The sequence below is a fragment of the Tripterygium wilfordii genome, chromosome 1 (assembly GCF_013401445.1).
Source record: "Tripterygium wilfordii isolate XIE 37 chromosome 1, ASM1340144v1, whole genome shotgun sequence".
In the NCBI taxonomy this organism is placed as follows: domain Eukaryota; kingdom Viridiplantae; phylum Streptophyta; class Magnoliopsida; order Celastrales; family Celastraceae; genus Tripterygium; species Tripterygium wilfordii.
In genome coordinates, this window is record NC_052232.1 from 9,911,114 (window position 1) to 9,928,704 (window position 17,591).

General features: G+C 37.8%; 3 protein-coding genes across 8 annotated transcripts; all 3 read left to right on the plus strand.

Moving 5' to 3' along the window:
• Positions 1 to 836: 836 nt before the first annotated feature.
• On the plus strand, positions 837 to 6,614 carry LOC120001482 (protein DA1-related 1). 3 transcript variants are annotated; one of them, XM_038849854.1, is made up of 12 exons: positions 837 to 1,412; positions 2,014 to 2,194; positions 2,412 to 2,502; positions 3,294 to 3,546; positions 4,138 to 4,258; positions 4,385 to 4,468; positions 4,957 to 5,076; positions 5,159 to 5,371; positions 5,468 to 5,530; positions 5,600 to 5,718; positions 5,823 to 5,881; positions 5,970 to 6,614. In XM_038849854.1, the coding sequence occupies exons 2-12, from the start codon at positions 2,078 to 2,080 to the stop codon at positions 6,302 to 6,304; spliced, it is 1,575 nt and encodes a 524-aa protein (XP_038705782.1). In that variant the 5' UTR covers positions 837 to 1,412; positions 2,014 to 2,077; the 3' UTR covers positions 6,305 to 6,614. The 3 variants fall into 3 exon arrangements, with proteins under 3 accessions (XP_038705782.1, XP_038705778.1, XP_038705772.1); XM_038849850.1 differs by having other exon boundaries at positions 2,025 to 2,194; XM_038849844.1 differs by having other exon boundaries at positions 838 to 1,412; positions 2,038 to 2,194.
• A 365-nt stretch (positions 6,615 to 6,979) lies between these two features.
• Positions 6,980 to 9,596, plus strand: LOC119991174 (pentatricopeptide repeat-containing protein At5g66631). Its single transcript, XM_038837456.1, has one exon. The coding sequence runs from the start codon at positions 7,390 to 7,392 to the stop codon at positions 9,367 to 9,369; it is 1,980 nt and encodes a 659-aa protein (XP_038693384.1). The 5' UTR covers positions 6,980 to 7,389; the 3' UTR covers positions 9,370 to 9,596.
• Positions 9,597 to 13,778: 4,182 nt separating this feature from the next.
• LOC120005374 (probable vacuolar amino acid transporter YPQ2) lies at positions 13,779 to 17,318 on the plus strand. 4 transcript variants are annotated; one of them, XM_038855013.1, is made up of 12 exons: positions 13,779 to 14,111; positions 14,220 to 14,262; positions 14,482 to 14,508; positions 15,000 to 15,101; positions 15,184 to 15,287; positions 15,546 to 15,714; positions 15,965 to 16,069; positions 16,155 to 16,259; positions 16,360 to 16,380; positions 16,648 to 16,706; positions 16,800 to 16,936; positions 17,049 to 17,318. In XM_038855013.1, exons 1-12 carry the CDS (start codon positions 13,885 to 13,887, stop codon positions 17,117 to 17,119), a joined length of 1,170 nt encoding a protein of 389 aa, XP_038710941.1. In that variant the 5' UTR covers positions 13,779 to 13,884; the 3' UTR covers positions 17,120 to 17,318. The 4 variants fall into 4 exon arrangements, with proteins under 4 accessions (XP_038710941.1, XP_038711011.1, XP_038711085.1 ...); XM_038855083.1 differs by having other exon boundaries at positions 13,780 to 14,111; positions 16,158 to 16,259; XM_038855157.1 differs by having other exon boundaries at positions 13,781 to 14,111; positions 16,800 to 16,890.
• The last annotated feature ends 273 nt before the right edge of the window (positions 17,319 to 17,591 follow it).

Below are 17,591 nucleotides of genomic sequence, written 5' to 3' on the forward strand. Positions count from 1 at the left end.
AACAGCCCAGGACACCAATTTTTTTAAAAAATTTAATAGATCACTGTAGATTTTTTTTTGATAACGTGGAAATCACTCAGCTGTTCATTGGACAATTAGTTGGTAAATCCACATGGAAGATCGTGCACTCCCCATGGATCACTTGAGATCTGAGTCGATACCTAATGCGAAAAGATAACACAGGGTGACATTTGCACAGGCTGGGTTAAGCAATGGTCCATCTCATAAATTGCGATAAATAGAAACACCCATGAGACTTTACCAATAGGGCATCACTTTACCGTGTCGTCTTAGGCACCAAAGTGGCTAGGGCCAGCCGTGGTTCAAAGGATAAAATTTTATGCGAAAATGATAAAGATCCTAGGAGTTAGGATCCCATTTATCACAATGGCTGAGTTGAACGCACAAGATTTAAGCAAATTCATGGGCTCTACATATCTCATATAATGCACATAAAAATCCTATGTGGACAACTCACCGGCTCGGATAACTGAAAGCTCTATCATAACATAATTGATTTGTATGGTATCGTTCTCATTGGCAAAAAAAAATTATTACAATATCCTAAAGTTACGAAATAGTATCTCGGATATTCAACAAACCCTAGATGATTACATCACATAATGTATTGACCTTTTTTTATCATATATTAACCTATTAATCGGAAAACAGAGGGTAAAAAAAGGCGAGGCAGGTAAATCAGGTAGAGAACGGCGGGTTTATTCTTCCAACTGTGAGAGGACTATTGGACATGAAAAACTGGTAAAAGTGCTTCTTCTTTGGCCTACTAATTGCTGATTCACTGACAGAAGATTGACACACCACACTGGTGTCCAACAGTTCAAGCCTAAGAGAGTGAAGAAACAAAAATTCTTCTTCCTTGGCCCTCTTTTTTCAACCAGGAAAAAAGTTTAATGGGGTTTTTCGACAATTTAGCAGAGTGTGGTGGAAAATAAACTATATAGTAAAAGGTCCCACTTTCCGTAGGAGAAAGTCTAGATACAACAAACTTCACTCCACGCCCACCTACGCCATGATTCTCTCTCCAAGCAAATCCTTTTGATGGCGTTTTAGGGAGTGTGGGTTCCTGGGTATATACTGTTTTTAATACACATGACCATGATCGAACTCCTAAAACGGTGTTTTTTTTTTTAATCACAATCTCTTATTAACCTGGATTTGCGTAGAATTTAAGTATTCTTGCCCTCATAAGCTTCTCTGACTTTTGGGTGTTTGGTATCTTTTTAATTGGGAAAACAGAGGGTCGGTGAGTGCAGGGTTGACGAAGCAGAATAGGGGCTTGTGTTTTTTAATTCTTGGTCGGTGATTATGTATTCGTGGGAATTGGGTGCTGTATCTGATCTGGGTTTCATCAGAGTCTGAAGTTTCTGCGGATTCTTCACTTGTTCAAGGTGAATTTCTATTTGGCCCAAAGTATTTCTTACTGTTATATATGATTCAATGATTGTTATATTAGTGGGACTGATAGAGGATGTTTTGATTGGAATCTGGGGTTAGGTATCATTCGATTGAATGTTTTTAACTAATCCCAATTTTGTGTATTTAGAACATTTTGGATGAATATGCATGTGTGTTGGGTGATTCTAGATTGTTTCTTTCATGGCTTGTTTATTTTGGGAAAATTGAGGGACCCTAATATTGTCTTGGCCAATCTTTTTTTTTTTCTATGCCAATACTTGAAAAATTTAGTCAGAATCTAAATATTCGCTATTCTTCCCCAGTTGCCTGGCTTTTCAGTTCAATTGGTGTACTGCAATTAATCATTTGAATCAATAATGAATGTTGTTGCTATAATTCTTATGGTGTTGACTATTATTTTAGATTCTCCCATGAACTTCAAAAAGCTATCCATTTCAAAAAATCACGGTTTCCTCCCTATCAAATTTACATGCTTGCCTGACATATGAACAGTTTATTTATATATTTATCTAACTTGTCGACTCTTTTTCAAGCATTACTTGATTTGCCGTTAGCACTTGGATTTCTTAATAGGACCAATTTAGTGAACTGGTGCAGGCCAAGATTTGAAGACCACAAGTAATCGACAATCTGAATTATGGGCTGGTTCACCAAGATTTTTAAAGGTGCTAGCCATAGTCACAGTTTTTCAGAAGGGCATTATCATGGAAACTATGACGATGATAGATATTGGGAAGAACATCGTTTATCAGCGGTAATCATGGTTCATGCTATTTATTTTTGGTTCTTGAGCCTCGAGCACATAACCAGAGGATGCCCTATTCTCTGACTTGGATAGATTATAAATGAAAAATTACATTCATAAGCTGGTTTATTGACAGATTAGATGCCTTCAAGTCTGTGTTTTTGCATATATATATATGTCACAGTTTTTTTTCTACTAAGTTGTCCCATGTTACATTTGATTTCAGGATGAATCGTCGGACTTTGACAGAGAAGAAATTGATCGTGCTATTGCACTCTCTCTTGCAGAAGAAGACCAAAAAGGGAAGAAAGTGATAGGTAAAGTTTCATCATTGTAAGCACAGATTGTAAAACTCAATCTAGAATATTTATCCTGAAACAAGATACATCTGATGAATCAGGTTAGGAGTACCTATTGCATAACTGTATGCGTTAAGTATTTATTGTATGATTTTACTGATGCTTGACTATCAAATCTTTAGTCGTCAGGTTTCTACAGTTTTAATTAGTGAGCTTTGATTGTCAATAAGAAAGGAAATGGTAGTGTTTCTGTCGGGTTACAAAAATTGCTGCTCTTTATAGGTGATACAGAATAGAATTGTTCAAGACTATATTTGGGACCTGCATATGTTTGGGAGTTTTTTTTCTCTTCTAAAAATGAATCAGTCATGAGTAGTTTGTTTTGTGTCCTTTATTGCACATATGTTTTAAGTTTTTGGGGATAGAGAAAAGAAATCGAATTGCTCAAACATTCAAGCTGTTTGCATGCACAACTCTTTTTTTCTTTTTCTTTTTTTATTTTCTTGTCAAACCGGTAATCCAAGCATAATTGTCCATGAATCATGACAATATTTTCATTTCCAATATAGATGGCATTAAAACTTGGCACTTTTCAAATTGCTTTTAGAGCAAGCAATTCTGATGAATATTACATCTGATTGACTTATTGATTGTCATCATTGACGGATGAAGCTTTTTTTATGAACTTTGGCTCCTAATTTTCTCGAGTATAAAGTTCAATAGGGTGATATATTTTAAAATTTCAAATGCCAGACTTCAAGGCTGGAATGCTACCTCACCTTTTTACATTTCTTTCGTTCCGTTTTTAGATGATGACTCTGAATCAGAGGAAGATGAACATCATGCTAGAGCTCAAGTGGAGGAAGACAAGGAAGACAAGGAAGACAAACAGCATGCTGGAGCTCATTTAGAGGAACACAAAGAGCATGATATAGCTCAACTAGAGGAAGACGAACAACTTGCCAAGGCCATTCAAGAAAGTTTGATTGTGGATTCTCCTCCTCGAAATGATAACAAAAATTTATTGCCTCCTTATCCATTCCTTTTTCCATCTGGTTATAGGTACATCTCGGCATACACTAACTAATTTAGTTATATGCCTCCGACAGTTATGCAACAACTGCTACAATGTTTAGATTCCAGCAAAATTATTGTTTTGTCTGTATCTTTGCTGAACTCTTTAAAACAAGAACATACTGCTTTATCTGTGTGGGGACTTACACGATCACAGTTGATGTAAACTATTTGAGGCATATTCACTGTTCCCCTCTCCGTATACATGCTCACTTTTTTCCCCTCTTAACCTCATTAGCATATTAGTTATCAGTCAGTAGTTATGATCCCTATGGTTATACAGCATCATTTTCTTGATATAAGGACCATGTGTCTATTTATGTACAAATATGTCACTCTGGAAACCAACATACTGAAGAATGATGATCTTTTTATTCTATCTGGTAGAAATGAACTAAAATTGGCTGGCGGAAACATACTTGCTGTATATGCTTTACTGTAATCAAGAAATTGCATTAAGCATTTATCAAGTGACATGCCTTTTTGACGTGGAATACCTCTTGCATTTTATCTTATTTCACCTTTTGATGTCACCAGTACTGTTGGAATCCTAACATGCTTCTTGAAACATATTGCTAGGATCTGTGCTGGTTGCAATGCAGAGATTGGTCATGGACGATACTTGAGTTGCATGGATGCTGTTTGGCATCCTGAATGTTTTCGCTGCTATGCCTGTAATATGCCAATTAGTGATTATGAGGTTCAAAAACTGCCTGAACCTGTCTTGGATTTCTTTAGTTTTGATGGTAAAATAGATGTCAACTCTATGATATACTTTGGCTAATATCTTTCTTCTTCTTTTTTACCTTTTTTTTTGGTGTAACAGTTCTCTGTGTCCGGAAATCGCCCCTATCATAAGTCCTGCTATAAGGAGCAAAACCATCCAAAATGTGATGTTTGTGACAACTTCGTGAGTGTTATTTCTTTCATCAAGTTTTTTTGGTTGCTAAAGCTGATTTGCTATGTGCTTTGGAAAATCTTACATAAGCTTATAATTGCACATTTGCACTGCATCAAATCTAGTTCATTGTGCTAGAACATGTTTTATATGCTTGTAATTCCCTTTGTTTATGTAAAATACTGTGGTTGATAGGCATATAGTTAAAGCTTCTTAGGGTAGATGATCAATGACACCAGCTAATAGAATGAACTGTTTTTAACCAAATGTAAGTGAAATAGCCTTGAGAAAATTACTTCTGATTTCTATTTTGTTTTTCGCAAGTTTGGATTTCTACGAGTTCCACTCCTCAACTACTTTTGAGGCCAGCAGATCTGTGTTTGTTTTGACCTTTGTAAGACTGTGGTTTATCCTTGAAAGCAAGAGGGCATAGTTTCACTTAATGCATCATAATTAGTGTAGTTGAAATTGAACATCTTCCATTTTTCTTTCTTTTTCAGATCCCAACGAACTCAGCTGGTCTTATCGAGTATAGGGCACATCCTTTCTGGTTACAGAAATATTGCCCCTCACATGAACGTGATGGCACTCCTCGATGTTGTAGTTGCGAAAGAATGGAGGTCAGTTGAAGTAGCATCAGTAATCTCTTTTTCTCATCTGTGGTACCATAATAATCTATGCAAATTCTTTCAACCAATGCAGCCAAGAAACATGAGATATCTGTCACTTGATGATGGACGAAAGGTGTGTCTGGAGTGTCTAGACTCTGCAATATTGGATACTCATGAATGCCAACCTCTTTATATGGAAATACAAGAATTTTATGAGGGTTTGAATATGAAAGTGGAGCAGCAAATACCTTTATTGTTGGTTGAGAGACCAGCTTTGAATGAGGCCATGGAGGGAGAAAAGAATGTAAGGCTAATGCTTTGAAGCTTTCATTCTACAGAGAAATGTACAGTCCTTTTCTTTGTTCATTTTTGGGTTTCATTATTGGTTTACTGTTGGTAGGGTCATCATCACCTGCCTGAGACCAGAGGACTCTGTTTATCCGAGGAACAGACTGTTACAACTGTAAGAGTTCTTCACATAACCACATAGTCCTGATTGAAAATATATGTTCATGTTCTCATGCACTTGCAGGTTTTACGGCGGCCTAGGATTGGTGCAGGCTTTCGGTTCATAGATATGATAACTGAGCCTCATAGGCTAACCCGTCGATGTGAGGTGACAGCGATTCTTATTCTTTATGGCCTTCCCAGGTATCCTGTCTTCTTTCTTAGGCTTGCTTACCTATCTAGAGTCATCAATCAGAAAATTGTTTGCCATTTTCGAGTTAGGTAACTTGTAACTTCTTTTATCACAGGTTATTGACTGGATCAATCCTGGCTCATGAAATGATGCATGCATGGCTTCGGCTAAAAGGTATTATTTCATTCCATACTGAACATGCCACCATTGACATTTAATCCTTTTGTAATGAGTTCATGATTATTGAGTGAATATTTGACAGGTTATCCGAATATGAGCCCAGAAGTTGAAGAAGGTATATGCCAGGTCTTGGGACATATGTGGTTGGATTCTGAAATCTATTCCAGTTCTGGAAGTGACGTTGCTTCATCATCGTCAGCATCCTCTTCATCAGCGACTTCCTCATCATCCTCGTCGAAGAAGGGTGCATATTCAGACTTTGAGAAGAAACTTGGTGAGTTTGTGAAACACCAGATCGAGTCGGATTCGTCTTCGGCTTATGGAGATGGATTCAGGATGGGGAACCAGGCAGTTCTCAAGTATGGCCTAAGGTCAACTCTGGACCATATAAAGATGACAGGAACCTTTCCTCTATAGTTTCATACATATAGTCAAATAAATCAGTTTTTCCATTCTCAAGAACCAATGTGTAAGTCCTCATAAGTTACGTAGGAATACCTATAGAAATTACATACCCGACTGCGGGGGCGGAGCCAGCCTTGGACATTAGGGGGCGGAAGTTAATGGGAGGTCCGGGCCGGCTGGCCAAAATAAGCAATGGGAATGTTTTTTCCCCAAATGCAACTGCATCAATTGCATCAATTTTATCTGGACACTTGCCTAATCTCATATCCTTGTACTTGATAAGAGACCAAATGCAAATGAATATACACAACTGTTCATTAAATTTCTGCTCAAAGTAAAATGTTACAACATCCAGGAAAATCTATTTGATACCCAATTCAGGTGTTCGTTTGACAATGTGTTTGCACTTGTTATGCATTGCTTTTTGCTTGAACGCTAGCTGATTCAAGTGATCCTATGGGTGTAGCGGTTAGAACTTGGGACTTTACTTCTAAAAAGATTTTGGGAGAGAACCCGGTCCCGTAAGCATCAACAACTGTCAATCTAATAACGTGTTTGGACAAAAATAATGCTTCGATCGGTGGTGTGTTACAGTATCACCGTACCGTGCATTATTCCACCCGAAGCATTGTGGTTAACTCTATTTTTAGCATCAAAAATAAATTGATATCAATTAAAAATATCCAATTTTACAATTTTAAAATTGAAGGTTAAAATGGTAGACAATATCACAATATTTGGCGTAGTAGCTCACTCTTTTAAACCAACTATTTCAAGGACAGACTAAGCCTTACATGAAAATTGCTATCCTATCTACCAAACAGACGGATTTCCCTGACCTTGCCACCTTCATGGCTTCATCGAGCATAAAACCCCTCCAAAACCCATTTTTGAATCGCGAACTATTTGCTTGATATTGGCTTGGATTTGACGAAAGGCGCCGTTCGAGGTTCAACCGTACCCTTTTCCTAGTCCTTTCGAACCTTCATCAGCTAAAGAAAATCTCTGCAACAAGGCAAGAATATACATTTGTCATCGTTTTCTTACGCACACCAGGTGTTCGATTCTATGACTATGTAAGCACAGAAGAATCTGAAATGCATTGTATTAAGTACGCAGTTGCCATCTTCAAACACCCAATTCAAGGCAGTAAAGCAACCCAAATCCACTTCACCATCCTAACCCAGCAAGCTCGCACCTTTGTCCGTCCCCCATTTTCCAACAGAGTCACCCACTACCTCCACAGAGCCAAGCTCATCGACTCTATCCGTCTAGCTCTCCGCTCTAGCTCCCCCAACTCGCTCCCTTCTCTTCTAAGCAATACCCGCCTTCTTGACTCCTTTGTGGTCACTCAAGCTCTTCGTTCCGCTCCCTCTGCGGAATCCGCACTCTCCCTCGTTGAATACCTCAAAGAAACAGTTCCCCATTTCGCTCACAGACAAGATAGCCTCCGCGCGCTCGCCACGGTACTCGCCAAGCACCGCCGGTGCGCTGAACTCAATTCCTTGATTGGGGAGATTGAAGCTGGAAGGTTCGGGAATGTTCGCATCAGTTCCATGAACCTAATGACGTGGTACGCCACTGCCGGAGACATTGATGAGGTTCTAAACGTCTGGAGTGAATATAGGCGCAATGAGAAGGGTGTGTGCACGGAGTCCTACAATCTTGTTATGCGGCTCTATGTGCAAAGGGGAAGGGACGCGGAGGCTGTCCACGTTTTCTGTGAAATGATTGATGAAGGGGCGATCCCTAATTCCAGAACGTATTTTGTCATGGTTGAGCATCTTGTGAGCAGAGGAAAACTGGATGCTGCACTGGAGGTTTTTAAGGTGCTGCCTTTGATGAGGATCAAGAGGACTTCAAAGATGTATTTGGTTTTGGTTGAAGGATTTGTTGGTGCTGGAAGGTTTGATGAAGTTAAACTTTTGCTTAATGAAATGTGGGTTGATGGGATGTTTCCAGGTCGTGCCATGCTTGTGGCTTTGCAACAAATGCCAGAGGCAGGGTTGTTAGGGGAGGTGGAGGAATTTTGCAGAGAAATGATGCCTGACAAGAGGATAAAGAGCATTGGAGATTGTGGAGAGAGCAGTGAGGATGATGACGATGAGGAGGATGATCATGGCTGTAGTGAGAAACATGTTGATGGAGTAAAGTTGAAACCGTGGTTGGACCCAAGAGCTTTGGCTAATGCATTGAAACATTGGAGCCCTGAAGAGGTGTCTGCACTGGAGGATGCTAAATTTGTGTGGACAACTCGGTTGGTTTGCAAGATTCTTAGAAATTTCAAGTCACCAGAAACAGCTTGGAATTTCTTTTGCTGGGTTGCTTGTCAACCGGGATTCGATCATGATATTTACACAGTGCAAAGAATGATTAGCCTTTTAGCACGCCATGGGATTGTTGAGTTGGTTGAAAATTTGTTGGACAAAGTTAGGAGGGAAGGAATGAGATTGCCCTTCAGCACAATTAGGTTGATTATCGACTTTTATGGCATTTCAAAGAATGCTGATGCTGCTCTGAAGGTCTTCCATAATGAAAGAACGCTCTGTGGTCCATTATCAAAATTTAATCTTATGCTTTTGTATTCTTCCCTATTACGAACATTGACCAAGTGTCGAAGGGGTACTGATGTCCTGGACATACTTGATGAGATGATTTTAAGTGGAACTTGCCCAGATATCCAGACTCTTTCTGGACTGATGTATCACTTTGCAACACAGGGAGATATAAAAACCGTGCAGCGGCTATTTGCAATGGTTAGGCAGAGTGGTTTAGAGCCAGATGCTTACACTTATAAAATATTGATCCAAGCTTACTGCAAGTGTGAAAGAGCTGCACTTGCCTGGAGGGTTTTCGAGGACATGAGGAACTCAAATTTGAGGCCTGATTTTGCTACAAAAGAGTTGCTTGTTAAGTGTCTTTGGAATGAAGGCAAGCGGAAAGAGGCTGCTGCCGTGGAAGAAATCTGTGAGGATCTAACGAATGTTGTACCACTCGCAGTGCGGGGTCACATTTGGACAGTGTGCTCTGCAGATCTTGCTAGAGTTTACGATATTTATTCCAGCAGTTTTACATAAAGTGAGCTGCATGATACTTCAGATGGAAAATTAAGTTATGATCTTCAAAACTGATAATGGTGAGAGTTCATTGCATCAATAACTCATGTTTTCTGAAGCATCTCCTAATAATCCTGTAGCCAATGTTGAATCACTAGGTGATATTACCGCACTTGCTTGAGGATACGAGCAGTTTCAGAGGGTCTATTACTGGTTCTATCTTATACTAAGGTATATCTTGTTCTATATTTTCATGGAGAGTTGTTAAGGTTACAACTAAATGATCATTATACCAATAAAAACAATGATTTTAAATTCCTTTTTTTTCCCTCTCTTGTATCTATGTGCAATAACGTTAAATCCTGATGGGATGGATCCTGTTTTCTTCTCCATCTCGTAGCGGTTCAGAGAGAGGTTGTGAATACTGCTGCAATCCTGTGAGTTGGTTGTGGTTGCAGTTCATCAAACATCTCTTTTGGACAAGTAATCCTATCTGATTTATCTTGCGGAAGGATTAGCCAACTAATTTGGATGCTTTCATCCAGACAACCTGTGGACATATGAGAGGCAGCTCAAGTTCAGCTGTAAGAATCTGGACTAGCACATTGCATATACTTTTTCTAGTAATCATCTGTCTGAGATCTGATGCTCCAGTGCAGGAACCATCATCAAATTATCTAACTACTAAGCAATAGCTCAATTGGTTGTATCTTTAGGGCTAGGGTGAATGCATGCCACTAAGTTCGAGAGTTCGAACCAGCTCTGGGAATATTTCTCTGGGGTTTTCATGATTTCGTGGGATTTTGGTCACTTTCGGAGAGGGGTTAGGAGCCCTATTTTCATCCGCATGGGCCTTGACTCAGTCTTACCTATCATCATGGTGGTGAGGGCTGTTCTGGTGGTTTAAGATTTATGTTCACTCAACTATTCGAAAAGACATATTAGGCTGGATGATTAATCCTCAGTTGTCCAAAAATATCCTGATGTATGAATACATTTCGATTGGGCTTTCTTACCAACAATAGGGAGTCTGGACTGGAGTTTGGATTCAAAGAGCGAGTGGGCCCAAAAGCCTTACATCAACCCATGTTGATTACAACCCGATGGTCCAACATGCCATGTTCGTTTCAGCCCCCAAAAATTGGTTGAGGTTGATTTGGCCCATGGGCCTGACAAAACCCATCGACTTTCTAAACGAATATTTTATCGCAATTTAATTTCAAAGTAAATAATGTTTTTTGCCCAATTTAATAATTAAATATTAGACTTACGCAATGGGAAGAACATAAGATCACACGCACACACGTGTGTGTGTGTTCTTAGGTGAGAAAGGAAAGACAGTCTCCTGACTCCATATTCAAGTGATCAAAAGACTCCAAACATGCAAAACAAAATGGAGATTGATGCGTCAATGGTCTCTCCACGGCACATGTAACGTAAGAATCCTGAAAAGCTTTTGTCGTTGTGCAACACTGGTTTTAATTTGTTTTCGATTCAAAGTCGGCCCGTAACTTCTAGATTAAACCACAATGGTTTTAGCCTAATGATGAATCTCTCTAGAATCAAATTGTATGGATTCAAAAGGTTCAGTCTTGAGTTTGATTCTCATTGAGAACAATATTTTTATGACTATGCACTGGACGTTGACCCAACTTATTCTCTTATTATGATGAAAACTAAAACTTCCATACGCACAGATTTAACTGTCAAAATTCAAATTCAAATCAGATATTCAAAAGGATAAACTTATATACGTCGTTATCAGTAAAAATAATAATTATAATAATAATAATAATAATTTATGCGGTGCATACCAACCCAAAAAAAGCGATGTGGAAACATAAAGAGATAGGGATGACTATAGTGGACATGTTGCAGCGCACCGTCGCCGTTTGTCTGCATATGTGTTCTGTTTTTCTTAAAGATTGAGGATTAGGTTGTCTGTCATGATGTATCCTCCTCCACTAGCTAGGATCAAACTCTGCGACTCTGATCTGATGACGACAACTATTCTAGTCAGTTGACACGTCACTGTTTTTGAAGACTGTATTTGTGTGTATTAATTGTTAAGAAAAAATGCTTTATAAGTTCATCGTCAATAATTATACGAATCTCAATTATCCCAATTACTGTTGAGTTGTTTCATGCACATTATATGAGACATTTGAAGTCTACGAATTCACTTAAATTTTGTGTGTTCCACTCAACAATTGAGTTTTTTTTTTTTATCATTTTTCGTAAGTTAATGTCCAACAACTCTTAAATGTTATAGAGGGTCTCTTTAAAAACAAAATTGTATGGACCTTGAGACTTAAAACTGACAATACTCAACAAATTGTTTGGGTTGGATTTCGTAGAGAAAACATTTCTTTAGATGTAAGGAATATCTAAGAGGGGGACGCACAATCATTTTATTGATTGCATGAATCTAGACGATTTGGGGGCTATGTTCATGACTGTATGGTTGTGTGAGATTTTCTATGTGGAATGAATGTGGTCAGTATAATAGGATTTGTTCGCGACTTGATGATTGTATGTGTGAGATCGAGGCATGAATTTGGTCACTCTTTCTGGTTCATGTAAGATGAGATCTATATATATATGTTTGTTTGTGGTTAATTATATATTGTAGAGTATTGTAAACGTGCGTAAGAAATGTTTGGTATTGATCCACATTATATTTCATAAGAATAACATCTTTTATATATATATATATATATATATATATATATACATACATATATATGTTATGCTTATAATAGGGGTTGCAATTTTCAAAGGATAGAGAGATTAGGTTTTTGATAATTAAGGTGGTTGACGGGTTAATTATAACAAGTTTTACTTTATATATATGTTATGCTTATAGATGTTGCAATTTTCAAAGGATAGAAAGATTAGATTTTTAATAATTTAGGTTGTTGGTGGGTATTAGAGGAGTGACCGACAATAGTTAATTATAACAAGTTTTGCTTTTATATATATATGTATTATGTGTTGGAAATCCAATCGCTTTTGCTCACGAGCTCCACACGAATTTATTCTTCATGGGTTGTTGCTATTACGTTCTTAAGTCCATAAAACGTGTCCTTATGTGAGATAGAAAACGTTTATTTATATTTTATATACCATTTGGTTTGCTTATATCAATCCGCTGTAAAATATTAGGGTTTATGTAACTGTCCTGCCCTTGTGCATATCCATATATATAAATGGACGTACCATATTTTATTTTGATTTTAAACACAAAACCAACCAATGCTGAAGGCATATATATATATATAAATGGACGTACCATATTTTATTTTGATTTTAAACACAAAACCAACCAATGCTGAAGGCATCACTGGACATTGGACATGCGAATATATTATTGTTTTGCATTACAACTAGCTAGCCATCTTTTGGAAATTGCAGTGAATAGACACGGTAAAAACAAAACCAAAAAAAAGATGTATTGATAGGCAGGCTGGTCACTGGTGGAAGTGGCAAGAGATTTGGTGCTCTTAATTATCTCATGCGGCGAAAATGAAGAAAGATGCTGTGATTATAGTTTTTTTTTATATTTTGATATTGACATCTTTGTTTCCATTATTTTATTGATTGGCCCCATTAGATGTATATATATACCCTCTCTTTAAATTAGGCAGTAAATAGCATATTATCTTGTAGGCAAGACTTAATATCACACTCAATGAGTTTTGAAAACACCACCACTTGGCAATATCTTAATTGCCTTTTTTTTCTTCGAATTTAGGGTTTACGGTGTCTGAGATCGGGAGTTCAAATCAAACAGTTGTCAATTGGGATATTTTCTTGTGAAATCTTGGTTTCATGGGCTTGTCCCACTTCCGGATCCCTACTCGCATGGGCTTTGACCCAGTCTTATCGATCGTCATCGTGGTACGGGATGTTCTGGTGGCCTGAGGTTTATGCCCACCGAGCTGTCAAAAAGACATGTTGAGCTAGGTGGTTCCTCGATTGGTTACCAAAAAAGCTAGAACGGACAAAATATATACAGACTTTACCCTATATTAGGACTATTAAAAACTAAATCAGAAGACCGAACTAATCAATCAATTATTTTCAAAAAAAGAATCGATTGATAACAGAAATAACTGACTACTCGATCGGTTAAATCTATGTGAAAAATCATTATGATCATTTATACCCTTACCCCACATAATAATGTATGAAGAGGTGGTTTTTAAGAATTAAACATCGGACCTATATGTTGCAATAATTTATCGTCAAGTGTACACAAAAATCTTAATTGGAGGGCATCAAAAATCCGAATATGCGTACCCCATTTTCCGCACTAGAATTTCTCTTTCCACAGTTTTAACCTATAAAACGACGACCGAATTTGTCGTTTGGTTGATCGTTTCGTTACATGCTTTAATTTTCTGTTTGTGTATATATAAATGCGCAGGCTTATCGCAAAGCTCGCCAACAATAACACACAGACTCATTTAATAAAAAACACATATCTCCAATAAAGCTACCGCAGAAAGAAAGAGTGGAGAGAGAGAGAGAGAGATGCCAGAGGCATACTACTGTGTGAGAGAGAAGAAACCCTGTGTGGGTTGGGTAGAGAAATACTTCAAGGACTGCCTTTGCAACACCAAAGATGGCTACTCGTTCGGTTTTGGAATAATGAGTCTGGTTTGCTGGGGAGTTGCGGAAATCCCTCAGATTATAACCAACTGCCGCACCAAGTCAAGCCACGGCGTTTCACTCGCTTTCCTCCTCACTTGGGTTGCCGGGTTAGTCCCTGATCATCTCTTCTCTAACAAATCAAATTCACAATTTCTTTTTGTCTTACTTTGACTTCTGGATTCATTTGATTTCTTGGTAATTGGGTGGTGGTGCAGTGATGTATTCAATCTCGTGGGTTGTCTTCTGGAACCTGCAACGGTGAGTTTTTTTATAAATCCAGTCACAGGTGCATGATTCTGGCTAAAACTAGCTATAGCGCCACCCACTATTGACTATTGTATCCTTTTCATGTTTTTTATTTTTATTTATAATATTCATGAACATTCTTAAGCTTATCTTGTGTCTTTTTGATGTTTTGATTATAAAATTATTGATTGTGATATTTGATTCTACTTTTGTTGTTGTTGATTGATGCAGTTGCCCACTCAGTACTACACTGCTCTGGTAATTACTAATTACTCCACTTGTTTAGTTTTCCTAGGTGAATACTATATATTTATAAATTTGGATATCATTTCACCACTAGTGATTAATTTAATATATTTATTCATCTTCTCAATAGATGTTGTAAATCCACACACATATAATCAATTATATTATCCATTTTGGACACTAAATAAATAACCAAGAGTCCAAGATGATAGGATAGCAATTAATCTCCTAAATCATAATCATGTTTCATTTATGTCAATACTAATATCCTATATCAGACTGACATAATTCAATCGAGTGGTATATAAGTAAAGTCGTTGCATCTCTCACACATTTGACGTATTTTCTAGGCTTAAGAATCATTGACGATAACCTATGAAAAATAAATTTGTGTAGGCCCGACCCTTAGTTCATAACGGACAATATCCTTAATGTGTTTAGGTTAGATTTTTGACGATTTAGTTACTGCTTTTTGTTTGGCTTTGTTTTGCAAATATTTCCAGCTGTATACGATAAGCACTATAGTGCTGGTGCTGCAAGGCATGTACTATGATCACATATACAAGTGGCGCAAACGCAGACGACTGGACACTGTAGACCAGCAGGTAATATAAACTTGTTTTTACCATATGCTTTACACATATTAAATACATTATCACTGAAATCTTGTTCTTTATATATATATAGGATGGGGATGAGAAAAGACCTTTGAGGCCCAAGACAGATGATTCAGGAATACCAATCCCCAGGGGTCCACCAAAAGCAACTCCTCGCAGGGAATTCTATTATACGTAAGTTGTTTTATATCGTTATCTTAATATTTTTTTTTAATCGAGAATGATATTATATAAGTTTATCTTTGGTACGTTTGATATGATTTTAAATTCGGATTATCAAACCTGCGGATACATAAAATTTTCATTTGATGATAGAGTAAGTTGAGCTTTAAACCTAACGGATTGTCACGAGTATTATCATAATGATTTGTCTATACTGCTACTATGTTAAGACCACATATATTTTGTCTAACAACATTTATGTCATTCCAGGTCAGCTAGATCTCTGGCTGGAAGTGGTACTCCACCATATAGAACATACTTAAGGGTAGCTAAAAGTGGTCCTCCGGCAATGGAAGTTTACAGCGATTCATCGTCTGAAGACGAGACAACTACTGCAACAAATAGGACCATTAGCCAGGCTAGGCCAATTCCAAGATCCGTGAGTGTTTCCAAGACTAAAAATCTCATATCAGTATGGCATAACCCAGTCAAGTAATTTATAAACAAAGTTCAGCTCCTCCCACATTGTAGACGTATTTTCTGGGCCTAAGTACCAATAACGATGACTCATGAAGAACAAATCCGTGCGAGTCCGTGACACAATATATATTTGATTATCTTCAACGTATTTGGGCTGAGAATTTCAATAAATATATGACTCAACCTGACTTCAATATATGATTTTTCAGGTTGAATACGGGACATTCTTTGCTACATCGCTCAACCTGCCATTCCAAAGCAAGGGTTTGTCAGAAGTCTACATGGGATTTACTGGAAGAAGACTACTGGTGCATGTATGACCTAATTATTTATTTACAATCCATATTCATTCTATATATATATATATGTTGTTTTCAATGTTTACTTACAGCCATATAGCAGGAAGGTGCAGGTGGGATGGAGCACAGTGGTTTTGGACAATGGTTGGGATGGTTGATGGCTGCTATCTATATGGGAGGCCGAGTCCCTCAAATATGTTTGAACGTAAGTAACCATTACAACCCTTGCGATTCTCTTCTTTCTTTTGGTTTTTTATCATGGTATCTAGCTAACTGAAGTTACATATATTTCTTTCATTTACCAGATTAAAAGGGGAAGCGTGGAGGTAATGAATCTATATGCTCATACACAACCTTTTTTCATCAATTATGATAGGGATCCCAGCAACTGTTATCCCAACTGCTGAGTGGTATGCACAGAATTTCATATGCATCATGTGGGACATGCTAAACCCCACGAATTAAGTCATTTGTGCGTCCAATTCAACGGTTGGGATAACCGGGATACAAATTTGTGGGATCTTTATCATTTTTTGTTTTTTCGTTACCATATTCGAGATCAATCGACTAATTACGATGGACGATATATATAGGGCTTGAATCCACTGATGTTCATCTTTGCTCTGCTGGCCAACGTCACCTATGTCTTAAGGTTTCTCTTTGCTTGATTTCCTCTCAATTATTTCATATTTCCATCCCTCCCAGTTCACCTAAAGCATGCTTCTGTGTGTATGAATGAATGCAGTATTGTTGTTAGAACCACGGAATGGGAGAAAATAAAGCTCAACTTGCCTTGGTTGCTGGATGCAGTAGTGTGCGTCGCCCTCGACTTATTTGTATCCTTCGTCTTTATATGCATTGCAATAGATCACATGAAATCGTGTACGTCCACCTCATTATTTGGGATAGTTGAGGCAAAAAATATTGAAATCCGTAACACTCATGTTGTTTTATATATGTGTTGTGCAAAAACCTTAACAGGAATTGTTTATAGATTTTATTGCAGTACATTTACTACAGATACTTCCGAAGGAATGGAGCAGCAGACTTCTCGGACCCAAGTAAAGCTTGATGATGGCCTATTGCGTTTTGATTTTTGGATGATCAAGCTTTTATTTACTACGTACTTACTAAATAGTGACTACTGAGCCTGTTCAGTGTTCACTGTTGCCTTTGCAAACTGTGAGCCCTGCATTTGCTTGTGCTCGACACTGGTTTGAATTGTTCCCATCCCTTTCAATTTTAGTGATCTGTCTTTATTTTTTTTTGTTTTGTTTGAAATTTTAGTAGGCAAAGGCCCAGCCCAATAACATATATACAGGCTGGGCCGAGCGCCCAGGCCCATACGGGCTGGACCCTAACGGCCCGTCAAGCTCTAGCATCATGGGCTGTTTTGGTCGGGCCGATACACCTTACACTTCTAGTTAGGTACATGTCTCATTAATGGACAACAAGGGACTAAAGATAGTCTAAGTAGACTATTTTTTTTTTTGTTAGAAATCTCAATTCAGTCACAATATTGTTTGTTCGACTTTGG

What these genes read in the sequence shown, in the direction of transcription:
- LOC119991174 (XM_038837456.1), top strand. Translation starts at nt 7,390, where the DNA reads ATGCATTGTATTAAGTACGCAGTTGCCATCTTCAAACACCCAATTCAA.
- LOC120005374 (XM_038855013.1), top strand. Translation starts at nt 13,885, where the DNA reads ATGCCAGAGGCATACTACTGTGTGAGAGAGAAGAAACCCTGTGTGGGT. An exon ending in CTAGGCCAATTCCAAGATCC is followed by an intron (nt 15,715 to 15,964) that starts GTGAGTGTTTCC and finishes ATGATTTTTCAG; the next exon opens with GTTGAATACGGGACATTCTT. An exon ending in AATAGATCACATGAAATCGT is followed by an intron (nt 16,937 to 17,048) that starts GTACGTCCACCT and finishes AATTGTTTATAG; the next exon opens with ATTTTATTGCAGTACATTTA.
- LOC120001482 (XM_038849854.1), top strand. Translation starts at nt 2,078, where the DNA reads ATGGGCTGGTTCACCAAGATTTTTAAAGGTGCTAGCCATAGTCACAGT. An exon ending in CTTTTTCCATCTGGTTATAG is followed by an intron (nt 3,547 to 4,137) that starts GTACATCTCGGC and finishes ACATATTGCTAG; the next exon opens with GATCTGTGCTGGTTGCAATG. An exon ending in TGCCAATTAGTGATTATGAG is followed by an intron (nt 4,259 to 4,384) that starts GTTCAAAAACTG and finishes TTGGTGTAACAG; the next exon opens with TTCTCTGTGTCCGGAAATCG.